The sequence below is a fragment of the Spodoptera frugiperda genome, chromosome 22, assembly GCF_023101765.2.
Source record: "Spodoptera frugiperda isolate SF20-4 chromosome 22, AGI-APGP_CSIRO_Sfru_2.0, whole genome shotgun sequence".
NCBI classification, from domain to species: domain Eukaryota; kingdom Metazoa; phylum Arthropoda; class Insecta; order Lepidoptera; family Noctuidae; genus Spodoptera; species Spodoptera frugiperda.
Window position 1 is genome coordinate 2344720 of NC_064233.1, and position 24951 is coordinate 2369670.

Sequence of the window (24951 nt, forward strand, 5' to 3'; positions counted from 1 at the left end):
AGGATACTTTTATCCCACGGGAATACGGGCGAAACCGCTGGATGAAGCTAGTATTATTCATATACTTACCTCTCCCTAACCTAATAAGGGCTTACCTTATTCAGTCCACAGGCCTACATCGTACGCATCGCACGCATCGTACGCATTCCGTATGACGTCATCAGTACCCATCGCATGTAGGCATTGCCGATGATGCGGTCCGTACGATGCGGGCCTGTGGACGCGTACCTTTATACGAAATAACTAGTTGGAAATTACGAAATATTTCGTACGTATGTTTGTATTATATAAGTTAAATGCATAATATATCATTATTTAGTTACTATAAGTATACACTAGAGTCCTATTTTGTAAGATATAAATAAACCTATTTTATATGTATATGGCATATAAGTGCCTCATTAATCCTAAATGCGATTACTAAACAAGGAAAAAGTGAAAAGCTCTACTAGTTTCGAGTCACAGAGGGGCTCTTCATCATGAGCAGCGTGCGTAGACGCGACTAATAGAGCTAATAAACCATTAATGTACGTAAATCGCGTTTTTTAGTTAATTTACTATGTCTTACGATAGTTATTACAAGCCATAGTAAGAGCGCGACAATCGCGTCGTGTGTTACGGAATGCTGCTCATGAATATGAGCCTCTAGCATGGCTTGAAACTAGTCGAGTTCCTCGTCAAACAGTTACGTGAGTAAGCCGATAACATAATAATTAATTTAGTATGTCTCGCGAAAGTTATAATAAAATCATTAGTCATATAACATTTTCTTTATTACTAAAATAGGTTTATTTACTATTTTATTTATAATACATAAAAAGGACTATGTAAAGTTTGCACATAAGAGGCTTAAAAGTAAGTGAATATATGCATATTTATATATTTTTAGGCGAAAATATCGCCTTGTACCAAATGAGTGAGGTCAAAATTTTGACTTTTTAAATCATAATCCGAGCCATAATGAAATTTTAAAATAACCTATGGAGTTTCTTGCTCGTTCTTCTCCATAGGAATCTACACTTTGGAACGAGCAAATAGAGCAACTAGAGGACTGACCGACAGACAGAAATGTGTACAATGTATCAATTGTATGATTTTCAAAAGTGTTCAACATTCATTTTAAATTTAATTGTCATAATAATTTTTGGAGTCCTCTCTCGGCCCTCCCCTACATTCCTCGTAGCGCGCTACATGTCACACAGCTTGCTACGCGCAGTAGATACAGCTGTGTACAGTCTGTCACTCTCTCAGCACTCCCCTACACTCCCCTAGCGCGCTACATGTCACACAGCTTGCTACGCGCAGTAGATACAGCTGTGTACAGTCTGTCACTCTCTCAGCACTCCCCTACACTCCCCTAGCGCGCTACATGTCACACAGCTTGCTACGCGCAGTAGATACAGCTGTGTACAGTCTGTCACTCTCTCAGCACTCCCCTACACTCCCCTAGCGCGCTACATGTCACACAGCTTGCTACGCGCAGTAGTTACAGCTGTGTACAGTCTGTCACTCTCTCAGTACTCCCCTACACTCCCCTAGCGCGTTGCATGTCACACAGCTTGCTACGCGCAGTAGATACAGCTGTGTACAGTCTGTCACTCTCTCAGCACTCCCCTACACTCCCCTAGCGCGCTACATGTCACACAGCTTGCTACGCGCAGTAGATACAGCTGTGTACAGTCTGTCACTCTCTCAGCACTCCCCTACACTCCCCTAGCGCGCTACATGTCACACAGCTTGCTACGCGCAGTAGATACAGCTGTGTACAGTATGTCACTCTCTCAGCACTCCCCTACACTCCCCTAGCGCGCTACATGTCACACAGCTTGCTACGCGCAGTAATTACAGCTGTGTACAGTCAGTCACTCTCTCAGCACTCCCCTACACTCACCTAGCACGCTACATGTCACACAGCTTGCTACGCGCAGTAGTTACAGCTGTGTACAGTCTGTCACTCTCTCAGCACTCCCCTACACTCCCCTAGCGCGCTACATGTCACACAGCTTGCTACGCGCAGTAGATACAGCTGTGTACAGTCTGTCACTCTCTCAGCACTCCCCTACACCCCTAGTGCGCTACATGTCACACAGTTTGCTACGCGCAGTAGTTACAGCTGTGTACAGTCGTCACTCTCTCAGCACTCCCCTACACTCCCCTAGCGCGCTACATGTCACACAGTTTGCTACGCGCAGTAGTTACAGCTGTGTACAGTTTGTCACTCTCTCGCAGCACTCCCCTACACTCCCCTAGCGCGCTACATATCACACAGCTTGCTACGCGCAGTAAATACAGCTGTGTACAGTCTGTCACTCTCTCAGCACTCCCCTAGTGCGCTACATGTCACACAGTTTGCTACGCGCAGTAGTTACAGCTGTGTACAGTCTGTCACTCTCTCAGCACTCCCCTACACTCCCCTAGCGCGCTACATGTCACACAGCTTGCTACGCGCAGTAGTTACAGCTGTGTACAGTCTGTCACTCTTTCAGCACTCCCCTACACTCCCCTAGCGCGCTACATGTCACACAGCTTGCTACGCGCAGTAGTTACAGCTGTGTACAGTCTGTCACTCTCTCAATACTCCCGTAGCGCGCTACATGTCACACAGCTTGCTAAACGCAATAGTTGCAGCTGTGTACAGTCTGTCACTCTCTCCCCTAGCGCGCTACGTGTCACACAGCTTGCTACACGCAGTAGTTGCAGCTGTGTACAGTCTGTCACTCTCTCCCCTAGTGCGCTACTTGTTACACAGTTTGCTACGCGCAGTAGTTACAGCTGTGCGCTACTTGTTACACAGTTTGCTACGCGCAGTAGTTACAGCTGTGTACAGTCTGTCACTCTCTCCCTTAGTGCGCTACATGTTACACAGCTTGCTACGTGCAGTAGGTACAACTGTGTACAGTCTGTCACTTTCTCAGTCACGGGAGAGTTTTAAATAAAATATTGAATAATTATATAAACACAAGATTTGTATACCAAAATAATACCTACATGTGATAGATACCTAGATTAGTTATAAATGTAATTGTAAGTAGCATTGTATAGAATTGTTTTTAAAATAAAGTTTGTTTTTGAAAAATTGGTTGATTTATTTTTACTTAGTACACTTTTAGCCGGAGTTTACTGTTAGGACAAAGCAAGGAAATAGATATAAGACCGAATTGCAATCGACTTGCTAGCAATATTTACCTTTATTAGACTTATGTTTTTTATATGGAAAGATGCGTGCTATTGATGGCTTCCCTACTATCGATACATCGCATACTTGAGCTGCGCATCTTCCTCGTACAGCTACATAGCTTAGTATCAGTGGAAACAGTCACATAGTTTCACAGCTTAATTATTACATCTTCGTAGCATAGCTACATAGCACATCTCTGGTAGAAAAGCACCCTGAACCTTTCCTTACTGACTAAACACCACTCCTATCGTAGGAAACAGGAGTCTTAACAGAAGAATTAGTTCTGCTTCGAATCGAAGCCCCGGCAACCTGCTTGCAGGATTGAAATGCGGATTGGATTTGAAGTGTGGGAGAGCCATGCTACGGCACGAATGAACCTGGTTTAATACCACGGCCTCACAGAAAACCGAAGTAATGTTTTACGTTACTCTTGCGTTGTGTGAGTGAGGTTACCGGAGGCCCAATTACCCCCCTCCCCAATCTTCCCAATCCCCGAATCCCCAACAACCCTTAAATTCCTAACCCCCAAAAGGCTTACAACGCACTTGTACGGAATTTAATGTTTCGGGCGTCCATGGGCAGCGGCGATTGCTTACCATCAGGTGATCCGTCTGCTTGTTTACCGGCTTATACCATTATAACATAAAAAAATGAAAGACAAATACATTATCGAACTAATTTATTATATTCATCCAAAATCTGCATTACAAATATAATTTCATCTAAAGTTCTTTTTGCTTCTTTCTTATTCTTCTTCATGTACAATATGTAGTTATCTTCTAAACCGTGCTTAGTGCCTTCTTCTATCAGCACAAATACTCTAAGAACTGTCATATGGAGAAGTAGTTCAAGAAGATTCTTATCTTCTGTATTTATATAAAGGTCTTTTAAGTTGTCGTACCAATGCTGATTTTTGTATTTCGTTATTTTTGCTACGTTCTTCACTGCATCATGCAACTGGAATACAGAAGGAAATATTTTAAGAAAACATGTTTTTTTGTGTCTCCTGTGCACCAAGATCTACAGTAGATACAACCATGCAAACACCGGAATACTGAAGTCCAACGTCCCAGGGACATGAATGACTGTCTTGGATCCCGCAACGAAATAAATAAGAAGATATCATTATAGGAAAAGGAAAGGAAATAGTTTGCTCTTCTCTCCACTTTTTTTTTTATAGGTGACAGAGTAATATTAAGAAGAAAGAATAAGTCTATTACAGTCTTTAAAGTCACGAAAAAGACTGTTTGACTGGGAGGATAGACAATATACTTATCCCTTATACATAGTACAGGTACTTATCCTACTTAATATTATAAATGCGAAAGTTTGTATATTTGTTACTCCTTCACGTCAAAACGGCTGAAGGGATAGAAATGAAATTTGGAACAGGAGTAGATTATGGTCTAGAATTACACATAGGGTTACACTTTATATCCCATGGAAATGCAGACTAAGCCGTTAGCAGAAATTAGTCTCTTATAATGGGACTTATAACATAACTCGCCAAAGCTACCACATCCAAAAATCTGCAGCTATCCTTTCAGAAAGAGAAGACCCAAGTTTCAAGCCAACATACCTCAAACAGTCCATCTTCAATACTCATCAAGAACTTATTGAGTTTCCTCATGGCTCCTATCTCATGTACATCAGGAACCTTCTTCCTAAGATACAGCCAAACTTTGTTTATCAAACCCTTGTCCTTTAGAACACTCTTGTTATTTCGATTGAGTACCAAATTCTTCTTCAACTGCGCTCCAAAATCATTTGCCTGAATTATTTCTGTCGCCAGTTTGTGAAGGAAGAGCACGTATTTTAAGAGTTCCATGTCTGCTGGATGGACCTTGCGTCGAGCTGTTACTAGACCGCTGAAAAGAAAGTAAAGTATTACATTATTGTGTCCTAATTTAAAAAAGTTAAATAAGGACATGTGGTGCGGAGCGAGAGGGACTTCGATGCCGTCTCCTCCTTTCGCGAAGCAGTCATGCTAGCAAAGGAGGAGGTGAGGCGCGTGAGGGAACGAACTTCCCCACGCCCCAGCCGTCGCGAGAGACATTCCGGGCCTCAGGGATCACGCGATGATCTCCGGCCACCGAAAGTGCGGGTCTGCGGACGGTAAGCAAGGGCGAAAACCCGACCTAGCGGGTTTACCGAGGCTCCGGCTCGAAAAGCAGTAGTAGAAACGGGGTGGTTTTTAGTCAGTAAGAGTCTGACACTTCCTCTCATCTCGCCCGGGACGGTAGAAACCATTTTCCCCTCAAAAAAAAAACGGTCTCTGTTTTCCAACACACATAGAAGAACTAGAAATAGTACCACATAATATACTTACGTCAAGTCAAACATTTTCTGCAAAGCCGACTGTATATCGACCGTGGAGCCTAACCAATCATACTGTTTCAACGCATTACTATCAGTATTGATCATATCTTTCAGCACTTGTAGATAAACACCTAGCTTGACTCCATCCTTTCTTCTGCTATTTATATTTAAGTCTTCTCCTCCAGGCAATTCTTTAAGCAACGCTGATTTGATTTCTTGCTGGTTATCAAGCGGATCTATGTCGTCTTGAGCCTTAGTATCAGTTCCAGGGATAACAATTTCTGGTAAAGGCTCTTGAGGACCGTCTTCTGCATATTTGTTGATTCCCCTCAGTTTCTTTTCTTCTTTTCTTTTAAAAACATGTTTTTTATTGGCGTTGTATGCTGAAAAGCTTTGCATATTGCCAAAACTATTTATGCTTGAGAGTCTATGTGTATCCCCACTTAGTTCTTCAATTGCTAACTCGTTACTGTGTATTTCTGTAATATTTTCTGGTTCTGGATTAGGTACAGGTACATATTCTAATACTGGTGGTAATACTGGTGGGGGTGGCGGGGGTGGTGAAGGTGGTGGTGGCAGTGGCGTGGCTGGCTTCAGTTCATTGTAGTCATTCTGTCTTTCTTTCCTTTCTTTTCTCTCTTTCTCTACATTCTGATCCTCTACGTTCTTCTGTATATACTTCTGGACATTCTTCTTGAAATAATCGTCTATTACGTATAGTTCTTTTGTGCCGTTGTTACTCTTTAAGTAACCAACCTTTTTTATATGTTCATCTTTCTCTAGAATGTCGTCATCTTTAGTTTCAGTTTCCAATATAGTTTGGTTTTCTATTTCAACTTTATGTTGCTTCTGTTTTTTAGCTGTCAGTTGTTTTTTATTCTTATAACCATCACGATCATGTTTGACTTGTTTCTCAGGTACAGGCTCACCAGATCTTAAAGCCTTATGTTTCTTCTTATACCTACCTACCTCGAGTTGTCTTAAACCTGATTTATGATGATTAGAACGATCTTCCATACCTTCATGACCGTATTTATCTTTGTCTAGGAGACCGAAAGATTTTTGATGGAACAGAATATTTCTGACTGCTCTGACATGGTCTTTGAGACTACCTTCCTGTATGCTGTGAGCAGGATGATCATTTTCATTGGAATTCGGGAAGTTTTTATGCTCGTCTTGATTAACTCTCCGTTTATAATTTCTGAGGCCGAAATAATAATCATTATCTGCATAATCTTCAGGGTTTACTTGGTAGCTATGTTTTTTATGATCGTGATTACTTATGTATTGTTTGTGATTAAACAACGGTTGTTTATGAATACTGTGTAAATGAAAAGTGTCTCCCTGTTTACTGCCAAATTTCTTTCGTTGGTCATCGAAATCTGAGTCGTTGTATTCCATATCAACAGGCTTTTGGTTATTATTACTTGGTTCCTCTTCATCATCGCTTTCATCAGAGTCATCAGAATTAGCAGAATCATCAAACTTTTCTGATTTCGCTCTTAAAGTTGGTGGTCTTTCCTCAGCCTCATCGTCACCTTCAACATCTTGCTTTTCTACGCTGGCATCGCCTGGATTTGGGCCTAGACGGTTTTCCGGGTTAAAGTAAGCGTTGTTCGGTGAATAGTTGTATATTGGAACGTAATATGGCTGCTCTACCATCGACAGTTCTTCTTTTATAAATGGTGTTTTGTCGGCACCTGTAATAGAAATTGTACTTTAGTATTTTTCTTTGTTAATTTTTGCTGTAATACAATTAGTACGTACGTAAGCAGAAAATCTATTGAAGGGTGCAAATATCAACCAAGATTGCAATGTTTTACTTAGCGCAATACTATTCTGGTGTAAAAACCCAATGCACACCAGTGGAGGGGTCTCATCCTTTTTCATGCCTAACTGACGGACTAAATCGATTTTTAATTTTCATACCCCGTCATCATCCCTATTGTATAACATTATCTAACCCACTGTTTTGCACCAAAAGAATTGACGTAACCTACATGATCAGCAAGGCTTGGTAACCTTTTCCTATCAGCAAATCGTGAGGTTTGTTACTACAAAAATTAGCGTTACAACTCTACTTACCAATTTACCTAAAAATTACGCGGACGTGGCGACGTCGCGCAAACTATAGGCGTACATTAATCAGTATTTAGGCTGCGTGACGTCGCCGCATCTGCGCACGCTGCTCATGATGAAGAGTCCCTCTGTGACTCGAAACTAGTAGAGCTTTTCTTCATTAATTTACAGAGTAAACCGTGACTTTTAGTTAATTTAATGTCTCACGATAGTTATTTCACAAAAAAAACTTACCAATCTCATAAACTTGATAGGTATTCCCTTTTTTAACTTTATAATTATTGTCATAATAAACTTTCTCCAGTTCAATAAAATTCTTATCTGGGTTCGGTTTTTCTATAACATCGCCTTCTTCTTCTTCTGCTTCTGCTTCCTCCTCCTTCTGACCTTTTGGTCCTAAGAAGACCTTCTCAAGCTTATGCAATTTGATTCTAGCATTTTTTTCTGTTCCCGTCTCAATGTATTTGCCACTGTCTTCCATAATTTGAGGGGAGAATTCTTTTGATTGGTCTAAAGCCCTCTGGTTGATCACTTTTTTACCATCTTTGCTTCTAACTTTTTTCTTTTTAAGCTTTTTCGGTGGTGAAGTGAATTCTTCTACTATAATCTTCTTTTCTGTTGTTTTATTGGTCGATTCTGTTGTTAGTGGATCACTGGTTGTTGATTTTTCGATTTCAGTTGTTACAGGAACAGGTTTCGTTGTTCTTTCAGCGACAGTTGTTGTTGTTGATGTATTCTCTGTTGTTGTAACTTCTTCTTTAGTATCTGTTTCATTGGTAGCTCTCATTTTGGGTTTATCTAGTCCATCTTCTTTGACTGTCGTAAGATTATTGTTTGCGGATTCTACTTTATTTATTTCTGTAGTAGTTTTAGTGTCCTGTTCATCAATAGTAGTAGTTTCTTCACTAGATTTATTATTAGATTCATCTAAGTTCTTTTCTGCAGATTTAAGACCAAATAATTCTATAGCTGAAGTAGTAGCTGTTGTGTTATTAATTTCTGTTATATTAATTTCGCTGTTTGATCTTCTTGACCATGACTCTTCAGCGTCACTTATATTGCCTTCTGCTTCAGTCTCTTGAGAACCACTGTTTCTGCCTTTTGCTAGTTCTGTGTGATCTTTATCTTCTGTTGTTACTGCTACAGTTGTAGTTTCTTCTTTCTCAGTGACTTTATTGTCAGTCTCCGTTACATCAGTAGTGTTTGTGTCTTCTTCCAAATGTTCACTTTTACTATCTGTAGAAGTTTCTGGTATCAAAGTTGTTGAGTCTACAATAGTTTCTGTCGTCGTTCGCGTTGGTGCTACAACAGTACTATCGCCAAAATTTTCCGTTTTTATATTTGAGGTTACATTTGAGGTCACTCTGTCTAAAACCTCTGCTGAGGTCTCGTCACTCTCATCATTTTTAGTAGGAGCATCTTCCTGGATTGACCTCTTAATAATAGGAGGTTCATCAGTAATGATCTCAACTTTGATGTAATCGTTAGAATCTGAAGGATTGGCGTTACCTCTCCTATCGTTACGTAAAGTCAGATCAACTTGTCCAGCATCATCATCATCAGGGACAGCTTTTTTCTCACTATCAAAAGCATTACCAGTTTCATCAGAAGCTGGTTTATCTAATTTATCTTTCTCACTCTTCCTTCTTCTTACATATTCCGATTCTTCTTTCAAAATAGCTTTGACGTATTCATTGTGTTTCTTAAGCATTTCATCATCGATTTCTTTGCTTGTCGCTTCTGTTTTATTCTCCTGACTTTGTACATCTTTTAATATACGTCTAGCTACTTGCTGTATGAACTGTAGTTTCTCATCTTCTGGTAAGAAGTCGACGTATTTATTCTCATCACTGTCAGCGGTCACAGAAGAGAATAGTATTAGGAGGAGCACCAACATTTTATTTCATTTTGCTTTTAACTTGTGTAATTTTGTTTCAGAACTAATATCTAACTTAGTTAGTGGTGCCAATCAGGCGTGTAGTTTGATTGTTTGTATGATAACGATAATTAGTTTTTGTCCAATGATATATGGTTGGAAGTTGAATTCATTTCAGTTTATGGCTTCGAGAGATGGTGTGTGTAATAGATGGTGAGATTAGATGTATGTGGCGTGACGAGTTTGATTGCTTTTGAGTGTTTGTTGGGTAACATGTGCATGTTCATAGTGCTAGGGAAATGTAAAGGTTACTAACGGTTTCGCTCATTCGCGTCCCGTATGGATCAACCCTTTTTGTGATCGATTAGTTATTAATATCTGTAGGTGTGATTAAAAAAATATGTTTGCTTATATAGCGATGAAACATGACAAAATCTCATATTTTGGGATAAAAAATCAGTTTTACCTGTATGTTTGTCAGCCACCTCACCCTCAGCCCAGGTCACCTTGGCCGACAGATTGGCTCGACCAATTTCTATGTGTTTTTCAGAAAAGTATTTGTTATACTTTTTTTTTAAGGAGATTAAATCATTCAATGACTTCTCCCGCTTTGGATAAGGCGAGAGGAAGACATTTTCAGAAAGAGTGACACTTTCTCTCGCCTGGTGAAAATCAAAATGTAAATTAAGTATGACCTGTCTTAGCTTCCCCTAAGCTAAGACAGGTACTTAATTACATTTTGATTCCTTAAAATTTAAGAGAGGTGCATGAATATAGCCATTAGCTTCCTAGCTAGTTAATAAAATAAAACCAGTATTTCAATCAAATGAACGTTTTCATTTATTTCGTCTTAGTTATGCTTTTTTATTTACAAATCATTAATCTTAACTTAATGTGAACTTAAGTCTAACTTAAATATTACTTGTTGGCCACGTCGGTAACTTAATATCTATATAAAAGAAATCATCGTTTCATTTTGTTCAATTTTTGGTCTAACTTATTTTCAAAACAGTAATATTATAAATGTGAAAGTTTGTTTCATCACGCTGAAACTACTGAACGGATTTTGATGAAATTTGGTATACTGACAGGGTATGAGCTAGCTTGGGTGATAGGATACTTTTTATCTCACGAAAACGCAAGCATAGCTGCTGGCATAAGCTAAGGGTAAAATGTAACTCCCACTTTTCACCAGTTATGTTATAAGTCCCATGTAATAGGGAGTGAGTCTATTGCCATACACAGGGCACAATCCCAAACAATAAAAAGTCCTACAAAGAATTTCCAAAATCGAAACTTTCTATAAAACTTTTTCTAGCTCAAGAATCGAACCTGAAACCTCAGCAGTCGCATTCAACAACCAATGAGAAAATAAGAGATTTTTGACATATAAAATCTTTAATAATGTTTCCCGATGCGAGAATCAAACTTAGGACCTCATACTTGGTTGTCGCAATACAACTATTTGACGAGGCTACTGAAAATAGCGATAGACCAAAAATTAAAAATATCAGAAATTAAACATCACTCCTGAACCTAAAAGTCTGTCTTCTTAAAACCCTCTCATTCCTCATTACTTCCCTCTTATTCTGCAATTCCCTTCCATCATCAATATCCCTCTCATTATAACTATCTATTCCATCATTATCATTATCTACCCTGTCATTATCGTTATCTCTTCTGTCATTATCGATACCTCTTTGCTCATACATATCTTTCATGTTTCTCATATTCTTCTCCATTACAATTCTGTCTAATTCTTCTTCGTTTCTTTGTTCTAATTCTGCGTCCTCTATTTCAGAATCTATGTTCTCGATTACGGCTTCTAGAAGAACAGGTGCCTCATTAGGATTTTTTGACAAAATAGGGCTTAAATGTTCTTTTAAATTCTCCTCAATATCTCTCATTTCTTCTTCCATTATCGAGTTATGCATTATGATATTCTCTCTCCTCTTCTCTGGCTTTCTCTTCTGGATTTTCTTGTTGTTCTCTTTTTTCGATTCGTCTGTTTTCTCCTGTTCTTTTCCTATTTCCATGTTTAGGTGGTAGAAGTCTGGTGAGTCCTTGCAGTCGATTGAGTCAGCTGTTAATGTGCAGGTTAGGACTTCCTGTAATTTTAAAATGTATAATTAATATTCATGTCATTTTGTCTGTAGTGTTTAAAAATATTACCAAAGGATGGCCAAAGGTTGAGGTCATAGATACCACTTTACTAGATCGTCAACTAGTTGTATAACGTCTCACCTTATATTCCAGAAGGGTTAAACACACATCTACTTTTCACTAGTTGTCATAGGAAATAAGCCTTATTACCTAGCACCGGGCACAATCCTAAACTCCCCGATCCCTAATCCCCAAAAGGCCAGCAACACACTTGTAGTGACGCCTATGGTGTTTTAGGTGTCCATCGGCAAGGGCTATTAATTGCTTACCAACACTGATACGTAAGCTCATTAACGGCATATAACATACATAAAACCACACACACAACGTCACGCCTTTTATCCCCGAAGGGGTAGGCAGAGGTGCACATTACGGCACGTAATGCCGCTATACAATGTACACCCACTTTTCACCATTTGTGTTATAAGTCCCATGTAATAGGGGGTGAGCCTATTGCCATATACCAGGACACAATTCCAGACTCCGAGCTACTACTAAGAAATTTTCAAAAATTCGAAAAAAGCCCAGTAATACTTTGCCCGACCCGGGAATCGAACCCGAGACCCCTTGTTCGGCAGTCGCACTTGCGACCACTCGACCAACGAGGCAGTCCATAAAATACATAAAACCAAAATCCAAAAATTCTCTTATTCCTTTGCCCAACTCGGGACTGGAACTCATCATCATCTGCTCAGTACTCCCACTTACAAATACACAACCTACAAATTAAGTTTTTTTTAGTTTTAAGTTATAGTAAGTTGTACAATTTATTCATTACTAAAAATAAATACCAACAAGACATATTCACAAATTAAAAACATAACAAATATTATTATATCTTACCTGATTAAAAACTGTTTGGTTGGGACATATGAAGCTCCACCGGTACGTAACATTACGACCTGAAGGCGTCTGGGAGGGTAGGCAGACGTGGAACACTTGGCAGTCGTTGTCCACGTCTGCGTAGTAGCCGTAGGTTCGATTCTCGCAACTGTCGACAAAGGTGTGGACTAATTAGAGATAATGTTTAAATTTCATATCATTGTATACAGTATGGAGATCACTCATATGATTTAAATGAAACTACAAGTATTACTAGTCTACAGAAGCATAATACAACTATAAATATTTCAAAGAAAACCGAAAAATTAAAATTGAATATTTCACACAAAGTAAATAACAGCTCCATGTACCTTGACCACAGAAGAGCTGTAATGTTGTAGGTTGTCTAGGAATGTTACGGACATGCGGCGCGGCTGTTATAATGCCGAATTTGTTGAGAGAATAATGGACTTTTTGGTTAACCTACTCTATCCACTGGGCCTACTTCGGTAATTTTTCGTATATCGTCAGCCAAAATATGTGGTTTTTTAAATGAAGTCATATGAGTTTTCTTCTTACCGTACAATGTAACACCCACATTTCACCAGTTATGTTATAAGTCCCATGTAATAGGGGGTGTTAGTAAAGACTGTAAATCCTCACCTGAAAGTATCAGTGATATTTTCCCTGATAGATGAAGCGTTTGCTGGTAAATTCAGTGTGTCAGCCTTTGTACCGTTCATCGCCTCCTGAAAATTATGAAAATTCTGTAAAATACATGTAACGTCACGCCTTTCATCCCCGAAGGAATAGGCAGAGGTGCACATTACGGCACGTAATGCAGCTATATAATGTACCCATGTACACCATTTATAAGTCCCATGTAATAGAGATGAGAATCTGAAAAATACACTACTGTAAATAATTAGTTTAGCTAGTATCTCTTCCGATGGTAAGCGATGATGCTGTAAGAATCGTAAGCGATGGAGCACATCTACATAAGCAACCTATTTACTCGGGATTTAAAGACAACCAAGTTGTACATTTTTGGAAATGCAGACCCCAGAATACTACGTAATGAAGAAATATTAGACACATATTTTTTATTTTGTCATATAAGATAACAATACTTAAATAAAACGAATCAAAGCTTAGGAGTGGGAGCAAATACGTCATTTCCACGTATAAAACGTACTTAGAAGTGACGTCACGCAATATTTCAAATCGATATATCTTCGAAAGTATTTGTTTCCGTAAGAAAATAAAAAATACATGTCTAATTTTTTAAAATAATCTACAAGACGGACATTGAAATGAAAATTAGTCATCATTTAAGTGTGAGAGAGCCATGCTTCGGCTCAAATGGGCCGGCTCGACCGGAGTGATACCACGGCCTCACAGAAAACCGACGTGAAACAACGCTTGCGTTGTGTTTCGTAAGTGAGGTTACCGGAGGTCCAATTATGCCCCTTCCTAATCTACTCAATCCCCAATTTCCCAACAACCCTTCAATTCCTAATCCCCAAAAGGCCGGCGGCAATTGCTTACCATTAGATGATACGTCTGCTAGTTTATCGGCGGTGTTGCATGAAAAAATCTACCCTATTGACTGGTGATGAATAAATATTTTTTCTTTATTTTTTTTCTATTACTTACCCTCAAATTATTGATGGGAACGATTTCCCTCATCTGTACATTTACTCGTTCACTCTGCACGAACGTTATTAAAAGGAGGATCAGCAGATATCTAGGTCGAATCAACGCCATTTTATTTCACTCCTGTAATTAATTAGTAGTTGTTGATTTTGGAATGTTTTACATTGTATCCGATCAGACGGCGCTACCATCGCAATGTCAAATACTTGAATGACGTTAGATATTGTCATAACAATTTGAATAACATTATTTTCATTAAAAGGTCCAGAATGTTTTAGGCACTTATTGAAACGCCAAAGTTTAAAATTTTCAAATTAAAGACGTGTCTGACAGTGAAGCAACGTCTGTCGGGTCCGCTAATGAATAAAATATAAAAATTAAAGGATATTTTTGTAAAGAAGTATAGTATTGTTCACAATTTTCATATTTTAAAATAATTTAAAAGATAGTTTTTCAGGCAAATAGTATATTTTTGCGAGAAGATTAGCGAAATAAATAAAATTGAGTTAAGAACACATATTTTTCACCCGTCATATATTTTTTTATAGATAACCCTATTGCAAAACACAAGGCTTTACATTTTATAAAAAAATGTTAGCAATACCTGCTCAAATTTTCTAAATAAAAAAATTGGATAGTAACTTTTTATTTCTATTTTTATAATTTTTACAATAAATACAGGCTAATTCCTACGTATTTAACAACAATCAAAAACCACTAAGGTTTAATTTTGTGCTACCACAAGTCTATTTTAAAATAAAAAAAACTGGATAGATCTGGTATAAAAAATGGGGGGAAACCTGGACACATTAATACAATAATATTACTAAACCTTTTATAGGATTAAAAAAAACTAAATTCCAACAACAAAAATACAAAATACAGTACTTTACCCTATATTAACACTAGAACTAAAAACTCAACACTAACTAACAACCACTTATTACAACAAAAATAAAATATAATATATACCAAAAATTTTCACAACCACTTTTTATCAAAAAACCACTTTAAAAAAATTTACTATTTACTAAAGATATGTGTGCACTCTACCCCGTTTTTCAGGTCAATGGTACGTCGAAAGTAACAATAGCTATTATATATGCAGCTCAAAATAGCACTAAATTCCTATAACATTATAGAATCAAAACATTTATGAAAAAAATAAAGCATTTCGCGAAAAAAAATTCATTCTTTCGAACATAGACCTATTGTCTTATACTCATGAATGAGATAGACCAAACTTGGGACTATTGAAGCGCCATAATGGCTTAAAATAGCTAAAGAAAGACTAGGTCATGTTCAAATATAATTATATCATCGAATGAATCATGTAACATTAACATCATCATTTGTGGTGTGGGAGAGCCATGCTTCGGCACGAATGGGCCGGTTCAACCGGAGTGATACCACGGCCTCATAGAAAACCGACGTGAAACAACGCTTTGCGTTGTGTTTCGTTGTATAAGTGAGGTTTCTGGAGGTTTAATTACCCCCTTTCCCAATCTTCCCAATCCCCGATTTCCCAAGAACCCTTAAATTCCTAACCCTCAAAAGGTGTATGTGTGCATGTTTCTCCCATACTTGCTCTTGGATTATGGACCTCCTCTTCATTGGCTATTGCTACAGTGGCATTACTACCGTAATGTGCACCTTTGCCTACCCCTTCGGGGATATAAAGACGTGACGATACGAAGCACACTTATGTTACGAGTTCCAAGGAAGTTCAAGAGCGCCTATTGCCATATATTGGCCATAATTTCGTGTTCTAAGAAAATCAATCTTCAAAAGACTGATTTTGATAATACTTTGCTTGATCCAAGAATCGAACTCGGGCAGTCAAACAACGAGACAGTCATAAGCACGCAACGCAATCTACTAATCAATGAATAAAAAGTTATTTTTTTAATAAAGATGGAACCCTCTTCATTATACCGCCTCCATTTTTTAAGTCAGTAAATATCCCTAAAACCTTCTCCTAAGTCTGAAAAATACTATGCTGAAAACCGCATGAAAATCGGTTCAGCTAAACGCAAGATAATCACGCATAAACATACATACAAATCAAACTAAGTACCTCCTTTTATTATTGAAGTCTTTTAAAAACACACTCTTCTATCCATTCGAAAAATAAAATAAAAAAACCATATAAAAACATATTTTCCAAAAAAAAAACATAAAACAAGAAATCTAAAGACTACCTACCTCCAACCTCACCACTTCGAAAATAAATCAAAAATTTTTCACAAAACACTTTACTTTTACACACAAAGTAATATGTAAACCACTGCTCTATCAATACTACTGTGTACACCCGGATTCTCTCACAAATTCTTATGTATAGACAGGGCAGTTACCGCGTCCGTCTTTTATAAACGTCTTAAGCGAACCTTACCTTAGGAATTTGCAATGATTTTGTATGGTCAGCACAAAAATCTAGTATATTTTTTATGGGGTCTACATATTTTTTTAATTATTTTATAAGAAATATTGGCTTTTTTCATGGTATAAGCCGGTAAACGAGCAGACGGATCACCTGATGATAAGTAATCGCTGCCGCCCATGGACACCCGAAACACCAGAGGTGTTACAAGTTTGTTGCCTTTTGGGGGTTAGGAATTTAAGGATTGTTGGGGAATCGGGGATTGGGAAGTTGGGGAATGGGGTCATTGGGCCTCCGGTAACCTCACTCACACAACGAAACACAACGCAAGCGTTGTTTCACGACGGTTTTCTGCTCGGCCGTGGTATCACTCCGATCGAGCCAGCTAGCAGTGCCGAAGCATGGTTCTCCCACACTTCAACTGTGAAATATTCTTTTAAAATACTTATTTAAATTTTATTTGTTTGGTAGTTAAACAAAATAGTCAAAGTATTATCATTAATTTACGTAAGTAAACCGTGATTTTTAGTTAATTTAGAAGAAGGTTTTAGGTATAATACTCAACTAAAAAATTTAGGCTCGCAAAACAACGGCTGGAGGCGGTCCCCGTTTTAAAAAATAAATGTTTTTGAGCACAATTTTTGTCAATTTTTCACACTATTGTGTAGTTATTGTAAGTACACAAAATGTTGACACTAATATTCTTTACTAGCTCCGTTATAAAATAAAATAAATGAACATAATACCAAAGTCAAGTAAATACTGTTTTCTCCGACCCAGTCATCGAAAAAAGTGCTTCTGTTCGTAATATTATGGTTGGCGCAGTATTTGGGGGCAAGACTGGCCAAAAATTGTATAGTTAAAACACCATCATAACTTATAATCAGAAATTATAAGCCCAGGTTTCCTTACGATGTTTTTCCTTCACCATTTGTCAGTGGTGTCTAAATAAACATTGAAAGTACATAATATACCTAACTCTGAAAAAGTCACATTGGTACATAAGAAGCAGGCTCCTTAAACCTTCCAGCAACCACGACATTTACAAAAAAATTAAAAACAATAATAAAAAAAAACACAAACTATTTTAAAACTTTGTCTACCAACCGTACTCTGATCTTGGCTTTGGCAGTGCTGTTGATATGTGACATGAAATGTTAAAAAATGGCGACAAAAAACAGAACCAAATGTACGTATGAACCGTTTACATTCTGTAGATACCTGCACGTCCCGCTAGACATAACATCACGCCCGCTCGTAGCAGGGATAAGCACGTAGGTAATTAAATGGAACAGTCACTTTTGACCAGTTATAGTTAGAGTCTCATGTTCATTATGAGTCTTTTTTTTAAGGGGGGAATATCATCCAATGACTTCTCCTGCCTCGGATGAGGCGAAAGGGAGTATCAGACTCTTACTGACTAAAAACCACTCCGTTCCTACTCCTGCTTGTCGAGCCGGAGCCCCTGTAAACCCACTAGGTAGTCCGCAGCTCTCATTACGAGTTTAACATGTAATGAAGACAATCGCTGACATTGTTTTTTAAAGGTTTTTTTTAAGGGGGAAAATCATCCAATTACTTCCTCCGCCTTAGGCTAGGCGAGAGGGAGTGTTAGATTCTTACTGACTGAAATTAGATTTTCCAGCCGGAGTCACGGTAAACCCGCTAGGTAAGATTCCCGGATATCGTCGCGCGATCCCCGACATGGTCCCCCCCCTCAACCCCCGAGATTCGTTCCCTCACCAGCCCCGCCTCCACTTTAGTAGCATAACTGTTTTGTTTTTTACGGGAAAGGGCGATAAGCGAGCAGACGGATTATCTGATGGTAAGCAATCGCCGCCGCCCATGGACACCAAAAGCGTTACAAGTGCATTGCCGGCCTTTTGGGGGTTAGGAATTTAAGGGTTGTTCGGGAATTGGGGATTGAAAAAGTGGGGAGGGAGGGTAATTGAAGGGCAGTTGTTTCACGTCACTTTTCTGCTCGGCCGTGGTATCACTCCGGTCGAGCCAGCCTATTCGTGCCGAAGCATGGCTCTCCCACACTTAAAATAAAAAATAAAACTACATTACCCAATTTCCCTTGCCGAGACCTCATGGTTCCACAGTCGCATCACTCAACCAACCAAGAAATCATCATCAGCATCAACAGCCCCTGACAGTCCACTGCTGGACTATGAGCCTCCTCTACATAAGAGGGGTTTGCCATAATCTCTCTTAAATGGGCCGACGTTTGGCCGCTGTCTCGCGTGATAGTAAGTGATGATGCGGCCTACGATGGAGCACGTCTGCCCATAACCAACCTATTCACTCGGGCCTTGAAGACACCCAGGTTATACCCATCAGGAAACACAGACTCCGGCAAGGAGTTCCAATCCAACTCCAGGCGGGTTGGAGATCGCAGTATAAAAGGTTCAGGTTTATCAGAGAGCGCTGCTGCCCGGTCTCTGTCTAATGTGTAGTCCCTTAGTCGGGTATACTGCACCCGCGGGAAGAGTAGAGGTGGTGACGAATGACAAATGTGTTCTAAACGGTCGTCACTATGCGGCAGTCAGTTATATAATATGGGATTTATTCAATTGTTATGGTCTATGGTCTATGGGTCTATTCATTAATGTTTGTTTTGAGTTAAGATTTCCGTCTGTAATTTCCGGAGTTATTGTTATTATTGTGCTATTTAAAAACATTCGTCCTGACTTCCGGAACGTTTGTTTTTTTTCAGGACAATAGATATTAGCGGTTACCCGTAAACATGTAAGAAAATCCCATGTGATCCGTAGATATTCCTTTGATATTGGCATTTTACATTTTAAAAGGATCTTGTGAGTTGAGTTCATTCATTTCGACATTTATTTAAACGTTAAGTTAGTAAGGGAGTTTCCACATTCACACCCTTAATAGTACTCCCAGTACTATACTAAGTACCCAGTACTACAACTCCTTTACTGCTGGATGGAATGAGATAGAGAGAAGAGAGAGAGAGAGAGAGAGAGAGATATAGAGAGAGAGAGATATAGACGTCATAGTAAAACCGACAAAACATCCAATGGACACTAAATAAAGTCCTTAAAGATATCCTAATAAATAATACTACGAAAGACTTAGCAGGTTACCGCGAATCGACTCGAAACAGGAGTAGGAACGGGGTGGTATTTAGTCAGTAAGAGTCTGACACTCCCTCTCTTTCGACTCCTCCAAGGTGAGGTATCATTTGGTGAATTTCTATCCTTTTTTTATGGAATTGGGGGCAAACGAGCAGACGTGTCACCTGATGGTAAGCGATCAGCGCCGCTCATGGACACCTGCAACACCAGAGGAGTCACAGGTGCGTTGCTGGCCTTTTAAAGAGCAATACGCTCTTTTCGTAAAGGTTTGAAGGTCGTATCGGTTCGGAAATATACCGCCGACACCGACAACTCGTCATTGCAAAGAAAGCGTACTCTGCCTACCCCAAATGATTACCAAGCGTGATACACCTTCAATCCACTACAAAAGTGATAAATAAAGTTAACAGTTGCAGATACAGTTATACGCTTTGTTGCAAAAAAATACCTTTTGCAAACCGCAGATCGACATATACTAAAACTTCCAAATATCTTCAAAGGATTCTCATCCTTATTTCTTGTAATAAGGTTGATAACAATAGGCAGAGTAGTGTAACTTTATGTGCAATCGTCTGAGCTACAGCGTGTTTAGAATAAATAAAATCTCAGTTTTGTTTTAGGGTTCCGTGGGCAAAGGTGAAAAACCCTAAGACTATGCTGTCTATCTGTTAATAAGCTATATCTTATGAATTGCTCAGCTATATGTGAACACAGATCATGAATTTCTATTGTCACTTTTTTATGATATAAGCCGGTAAACGAGCAGACTTATCACCTGATGGTAAGCAATCGCCACCGCCCATGGACACCCGAAATACCTAAAACGTTACAAGTGCGTTGCCGGCCATTTGGGAGTTAGGAATTTAAGGGTTGTTGGGGAATCGGGGATTAGGATGTGAGTAATTGGATCTCTAGTAACCTCACTCACACAACGAAACACGATGCAAGCGTTGTTTCACGTCGGTTTTCTGTGAGGCCGTGGTATTACTTCGATCGAGCCAGCCCATTCGTGCCGAAGCATGGCTCTCCCACACTTGAAACTCGTAAACACTAACTCAAAATCAGTATCTCCACAATCACACTTGAGTCCAATCAACCAGTACAGTAAATCAAAATAATGATACAGAACCCTTTACACTTAAGTCCGACTCACACATAACTCGATTTTTTTATTTAGAATGAAAAATACGGGATTTTTTTATTGTTGTCCCGAATTGAGGTCTCTGGGTACCTTGTGAGATGGACGTTTTAGGGTTACGTGAGCTGTGTGTTCAAATAAACCCATTCATGTCATGCGGTTAGGGTTAAGGACGATTTTTTTAATAGCGGGATCGTAAAAGAAAGTGGTATGGACATTTTAACCGTTGGCTTAGTAGCTGAGTAAGAGGCTTTTGAGCAACGTGTTGTAGGTTTGATGTTTTAAATGATAGAAGTCTTTTTTGAGGGAGGATATTTATCAAATTCAAATTCATTTATTTCTGCGAATATGGGTACATACATGTAGATCTTATATTATTTAACAAAAGGAGCATTGACCATATCCTACCATAAGGCTTGCAAAATTAGATTCAACTATTAGATACAGAAGAAATAGATAGAGGCAAATATACAAAGCAATTTTGGATAGAACTACGGTATTATGTTATAATTTATCTCCTAAAAATTCTCTTATCCAATGACTTCTAGAAAGAAAGAAAAAAAAGATATTTATTTAGCACCGGGCACGATGCACAAAAAAAAACAAATGAAAAATTAAAACAAAATAATGCATTTTTTTAAATAAAAAATCAATAATCTTCTCCGCTTTGGGCGACGCGAGAGGGAGTGTCAGACTCTTACTGACTAAAAACCACCCCGTTCCTACTCCTGCTTTTCGAGCCGGAGTCCTTAGGCCACTTAGGACACCTAGATACAGTTTTAATTGTCTTCAAAAAACGGGCAAACTCACATGAAAAAAAATTGTAACAAAGTACCGCCAAATAACTTCACAGACTTCACTAATCTAACATCTAAGCCTGTTTTTCTACCAGAGATGTGCTATGCTACGTTGCTGTGGATGCGTTTGGCTTCCACCAATCATATTCATTGGTATACATAGCTTAGCACTGGTGGAAATGAATTCAACTAAGCTATGTTTTTTATATGGAAAGATGCGTGCTATGGATGCGTGCTATAGATGGGTGCTACGGATGCGTATAATGGATGCGTGCTATGGATGCGTGCTATGGGTGCGGTCTATGGGTGCGTGCTATAGATGTGTGCTATGGATACGTGCTATGGATGCGTGTTATGGATGTGTGCTGTAGATAGCATCTCTACTATCAATACATCGCATACTGGAAAAGCAGCCTAAGACTTGAACCTGTGTAATGTATAATGCACATCTTTCTTTTTTCTAGTGTTTGACTAAAATCTAGACACGTCTCATCCTAGATCTGTCGTCTAAATCTAACGAACTAAGACTCCTAAAAAAAAATGACTCATAGTTTTTTTAAACTTTGATGTAATCTTTTCTTAGAAAAGTAATGGAGTAAGAATAGCGTATTTTTTATTGTTTTGTGTTGTTAAAAGCAATTGTTTCCCCACTAGGATTTTCTCCTGATCGTGTGCGTTTACAAACATACAAGTTCACATAATGACACATCTAAAACGACAATTTGTGGATCACACAAAGAGTTGTTTCGTACGAGAATAAACTCGCTACACGTTGCACGTCAGCTAGTTGCGCAGCCACCGGGTATACCCTACAGTCAAATTAGTTGTCAAGATTCTTTAACCATCCATCAACAGTTCCTGATGGCCGACAGTCCACTGCTGCACTATATGACTTCTTTACATATAAGAGAGTAATGTCTAAAGACCTATCAAAGCGTCAATTTTTGAGACGCTCTCAAAACTAGTTCTGTCCCTATTTGTTTATAAATTATTTTAGAGATAGCACGATTTATTTAAGTACAACTTAAAATTTAAAACAAACGTTGCCCCACGCTAGGATTTTCTCCTTGTGGAGATCGCAGTATAAAAGTGTTCAGGTTTATCAGAACATACTGCTGTTTTCGGTCTCTGCCAAATGTGTAGTCCCTTTTTTTCAAAGAAAACATCCAATGACTTTACCGTGGGTGATCACACAGTGTCAGATTGTTACGTGACTAAAAACCACCCCGTTCCGAACTCCTGCTTTACGGATGCCACGGTAACCTTTTACGTTGCCCACAGCCGGATCCATCAGTCCTACATAGCTGCAACAGTAGTTTTTTTTAAATCAGTAGATCTCATTATGTTATCGGCTTCCTGAGTACCGAGTAGCAACGCGACAATCGCCGTTCGTGTGTCGCGGAATGGCTTATGAATAGAGCCTCTAGCATGGCTTACTATCGACTCCTCTCAAACAGTTACGTGAGTAAGCCGATAAATACACACACACACACAACATCACGCCTTTTATCACCAAAGGGGGTAGGTAGAGGTGCACATTACGGCACGTAATGCCGCTATACAATGTACACCCACTTTTCACTATTTGTGTTAATAAGTCCCATGTAATAGGTGGTGAGCCTATTGCCATATACTGGGCACAATTCCAGACTTCGTGCTACTACTGAGAAATTTTCGAAAAACCGAAAAAAACCAGTAATACTTTGACCGACCCAGGAATCAAACCCGAGACCCCTTGTCCGGCAGTCTTTGAGACCACTGGACCAACAAGGCAGTCATATTTTCAAAATAGTACTATCTCTTTTCTGAAACTACTAGAAGAGTCGTCTCCACGCATTTCGGTCTAGCGTAAATGTTATTGACCCTGTATTTAAATAAAACATGCTGCATATAACTCCATTTACTGTCGTGTGTGGAATACACTGAGTACATACATATTATGTATACATAGGCTAATATACGGACTAGTATTACATAGTACATAAACTATTTGTACTATGTTCTAACTCTGTACTCTCTGTCTCTGACTGCCTCGTTGGTCGAGTGGTCGCAAGTGCGACTGCCGAACAAGGGGTCTCGGGTTCGATTCCCGGGTCGGGCAAAGTATTACTGGGCATTTTTCGGATTTTCGAAAATTTCTCAGTAGTAGCACGGAGTCTGGAATTGTGTCCAGGATATGGCAATAGGCTCACCCCCTATTACATGGGACTTATAACAAAAAATGGTGAAAAGTGGGTGTACATTGTATAGCGGTATTACGTGTAATGTGCACCTCTACCTACCCCTTCGGGTATAAAAGGCGTGAAGTTGTGTGTGTATGTGTGTGTGTGTCTAACTCTGTATTAAGATGTGGCGACACCTGACAAGTGACAGATGACAGAAGTCGCACATAGACTACCGACGAGCAAATCAATGGATGACGTCATAAATCCGACATCGCACATGTGAAGTTTTACATGTAAATAAACACGGATAGACAATCCCAATGAACAACAGTTGGGCAGAAAGCCCGCCAGACACGATCACCGCCTGGTCGGAGGATCCTGCTTTTCTTAGGGAACTTTACTCTCTGTTCCCTAAACATACATCAAATATAACAGGACATCTTTGTACTGAGCAGGCTGCTTCCAATCGACCGATGGGAGGAGGACTATGGGAGGTAAGTGTGGGAGAGCCATGCTTCGGCACAAATGGGCCAGCTCGACCGGAGTGATACCACGGCCTCACCGAAAACCGACGTGGAACAACGCTTGCGTTGTGTTTCGTTGTGTGAGTGAGGTTACCGGAGGCCCAATTACACCCTTCCTAATCTTTCTAATCCCCAATTCCCCAACAACCCTTAAATTCCTAACCCCCAAAAGACCGGCAACGCACTTGTAACGCTTCTAGTGTTTCTAGTGTCCATGGGCGGCGGCAATTGCTTACTATCTAGGTGATCGACCATCAGGTTTACCGGCTTATACGCGTCCACAGGCCCGCATCGTACGCATCGTACGCAACGGATTTTAGTTTGTCTTGTATAGAAACTCATACAACTGCGTCCACTGATCCGCATCGTACGGACCGCATCATCGGCAATGCCTACATGTGATGCGTACTGATGACGTCATACGGAATGCGTACGATGTGGGCCTGTGGACGCTTACCTTAAGCTGCCAAAAATCTATCGTGTTTACTGCAAAATTCCACGTAGACACAATAAAAATACCTGCACGGAAACAATTTGCACAGTAATCGTCGAATATTTAGCCAAAAATCGATCGTAGTCATCTATTTTGACTTTTATTCGTTTACCCGTGGGATAATTTCGAAAAGTATTTTGCTATTCGCATGGTTGTATCTACTGTGTCCGTGTAAATTTTACCAAAATTTGAAGTACTAGATATATTTTTTAAATAGCAGATTCTTTACTACATAGTATAAAACAAAGTCGCTTTCT

The 24951-nt window shown here is 39.3% G+C and overlaps 2 protein-coding genes and 1 long non-coding RNA gene across 4 annotated transcripts; all 3 read right to left on the reverse strand.

Annotated features, from left to right (window-relative positions):
* Positions 1-809: 809 nt before the first annotated feature.
* Positions 810-2576, reverse strand: LOC126912105 (uncharacterized). Of its 2 annotated transcripts, none has more exons than XR_007706738.1 (2): positions 1892-2576; positions 810-1530 (listed from the first exon to the last, which is right to left on the reverse strand). It is a non-coding gene; the product is annotated as an uncharacterized LOC126912105 (long non-coding RNA). The 2 variants fall into 2 exon arrangements; XR_007706737.1 differs by having other exon boundaries at positions 810-1535.
* A 1266-nt stretch (positions 2577-3842) lies between these two features.
* LOC118279492 (uncharacterized) lies at positions 3843-9559 on the reverse strand. Its single transcript, XM_035599126.2, has 4 exons — positions 7811-9559; positions 5508-7197; positions 4758-5046; positions 3843-4135 (listed from the first exon to the last, which is right to left on the reverse strand). The coding sequence occupies exons 1-4, from the start codon at positions 9471-9473 to the stop codon at positions 3845-3847; spliced, it is 3933 nt and encodes a 1310-aa protein (XP_035455019.2). The 5' UTR covers positions 9474-9559; the 3' UTR covers positions 3843-3844.
* Positions 9560-10268: 709 nt separating this feature from the next.
* LOC118279864 (uncharacterized) lies at positions 10269-16466 on the reverse strand. The gene is made up of 5 exons (XM_035599699.2): positions 16299-16466; positions 14094-14216; positions 13101-13186; positions 12459-12606; positions 10269-11560 (listed from the first exon to the last, which is right to left on the reverse strand). The coding sequence occupies exons 2-5, from the start codon at positions 14202-14204 to the stop codon at positions 10970-10972; spliced, it is 936 nt and encodes a 311-aa protein (XP_035455592.2). The 5' UTR covers positions 14205-14216; positions 16299-16466; the 3' UTR covers positions 10269-10969.
* Positions 16467-24951: the final 8485 nt, after the last annotated feature.

Coding starts and splice junctions, on each gene's coding strand:
- LOC118279492 (XM_035599126.2), bottom strand. CDS start 9,473: ATGTTGGTGCTCCTCCTAATACTATTCTCTTCTGTGACCGCTGACAGT. Junction 7,198..7,810: donor CTATCAAGTTTATGAGATTG/GTAAGTTTTTTT, acceptor TTTCTATTACAG/GTGCCGACAAAACACCATTT. Junction 5,047..5,507: donor CAGAAAATGTTTGACTTGAC/GTAAGTATATTA, acceptor CTTTCTTTTCAG/CGGTCTAGTAACAGCTCGAC.
- LOC118279864 (XM_035599699.2), bottom strand. CDS start 14,204: ATGGCGTTGATTCGACCTAGATATCTGCTGATCCTCCTTTTAATAACG. Junction 12,607..13,100: donor AATATCACTGATACTTTCAG/GTGAGGATTTAC, acceptor CTTTGTCGACAG/TTGCGAGAATCGAACCTACG. Junction 11,561..12,458: donor ACCAAACAGTTTTTAATCAG/GTAAGATATAAT, acceptor TTAAAATTACAG/GAAGTCCTAACCTGCACATT.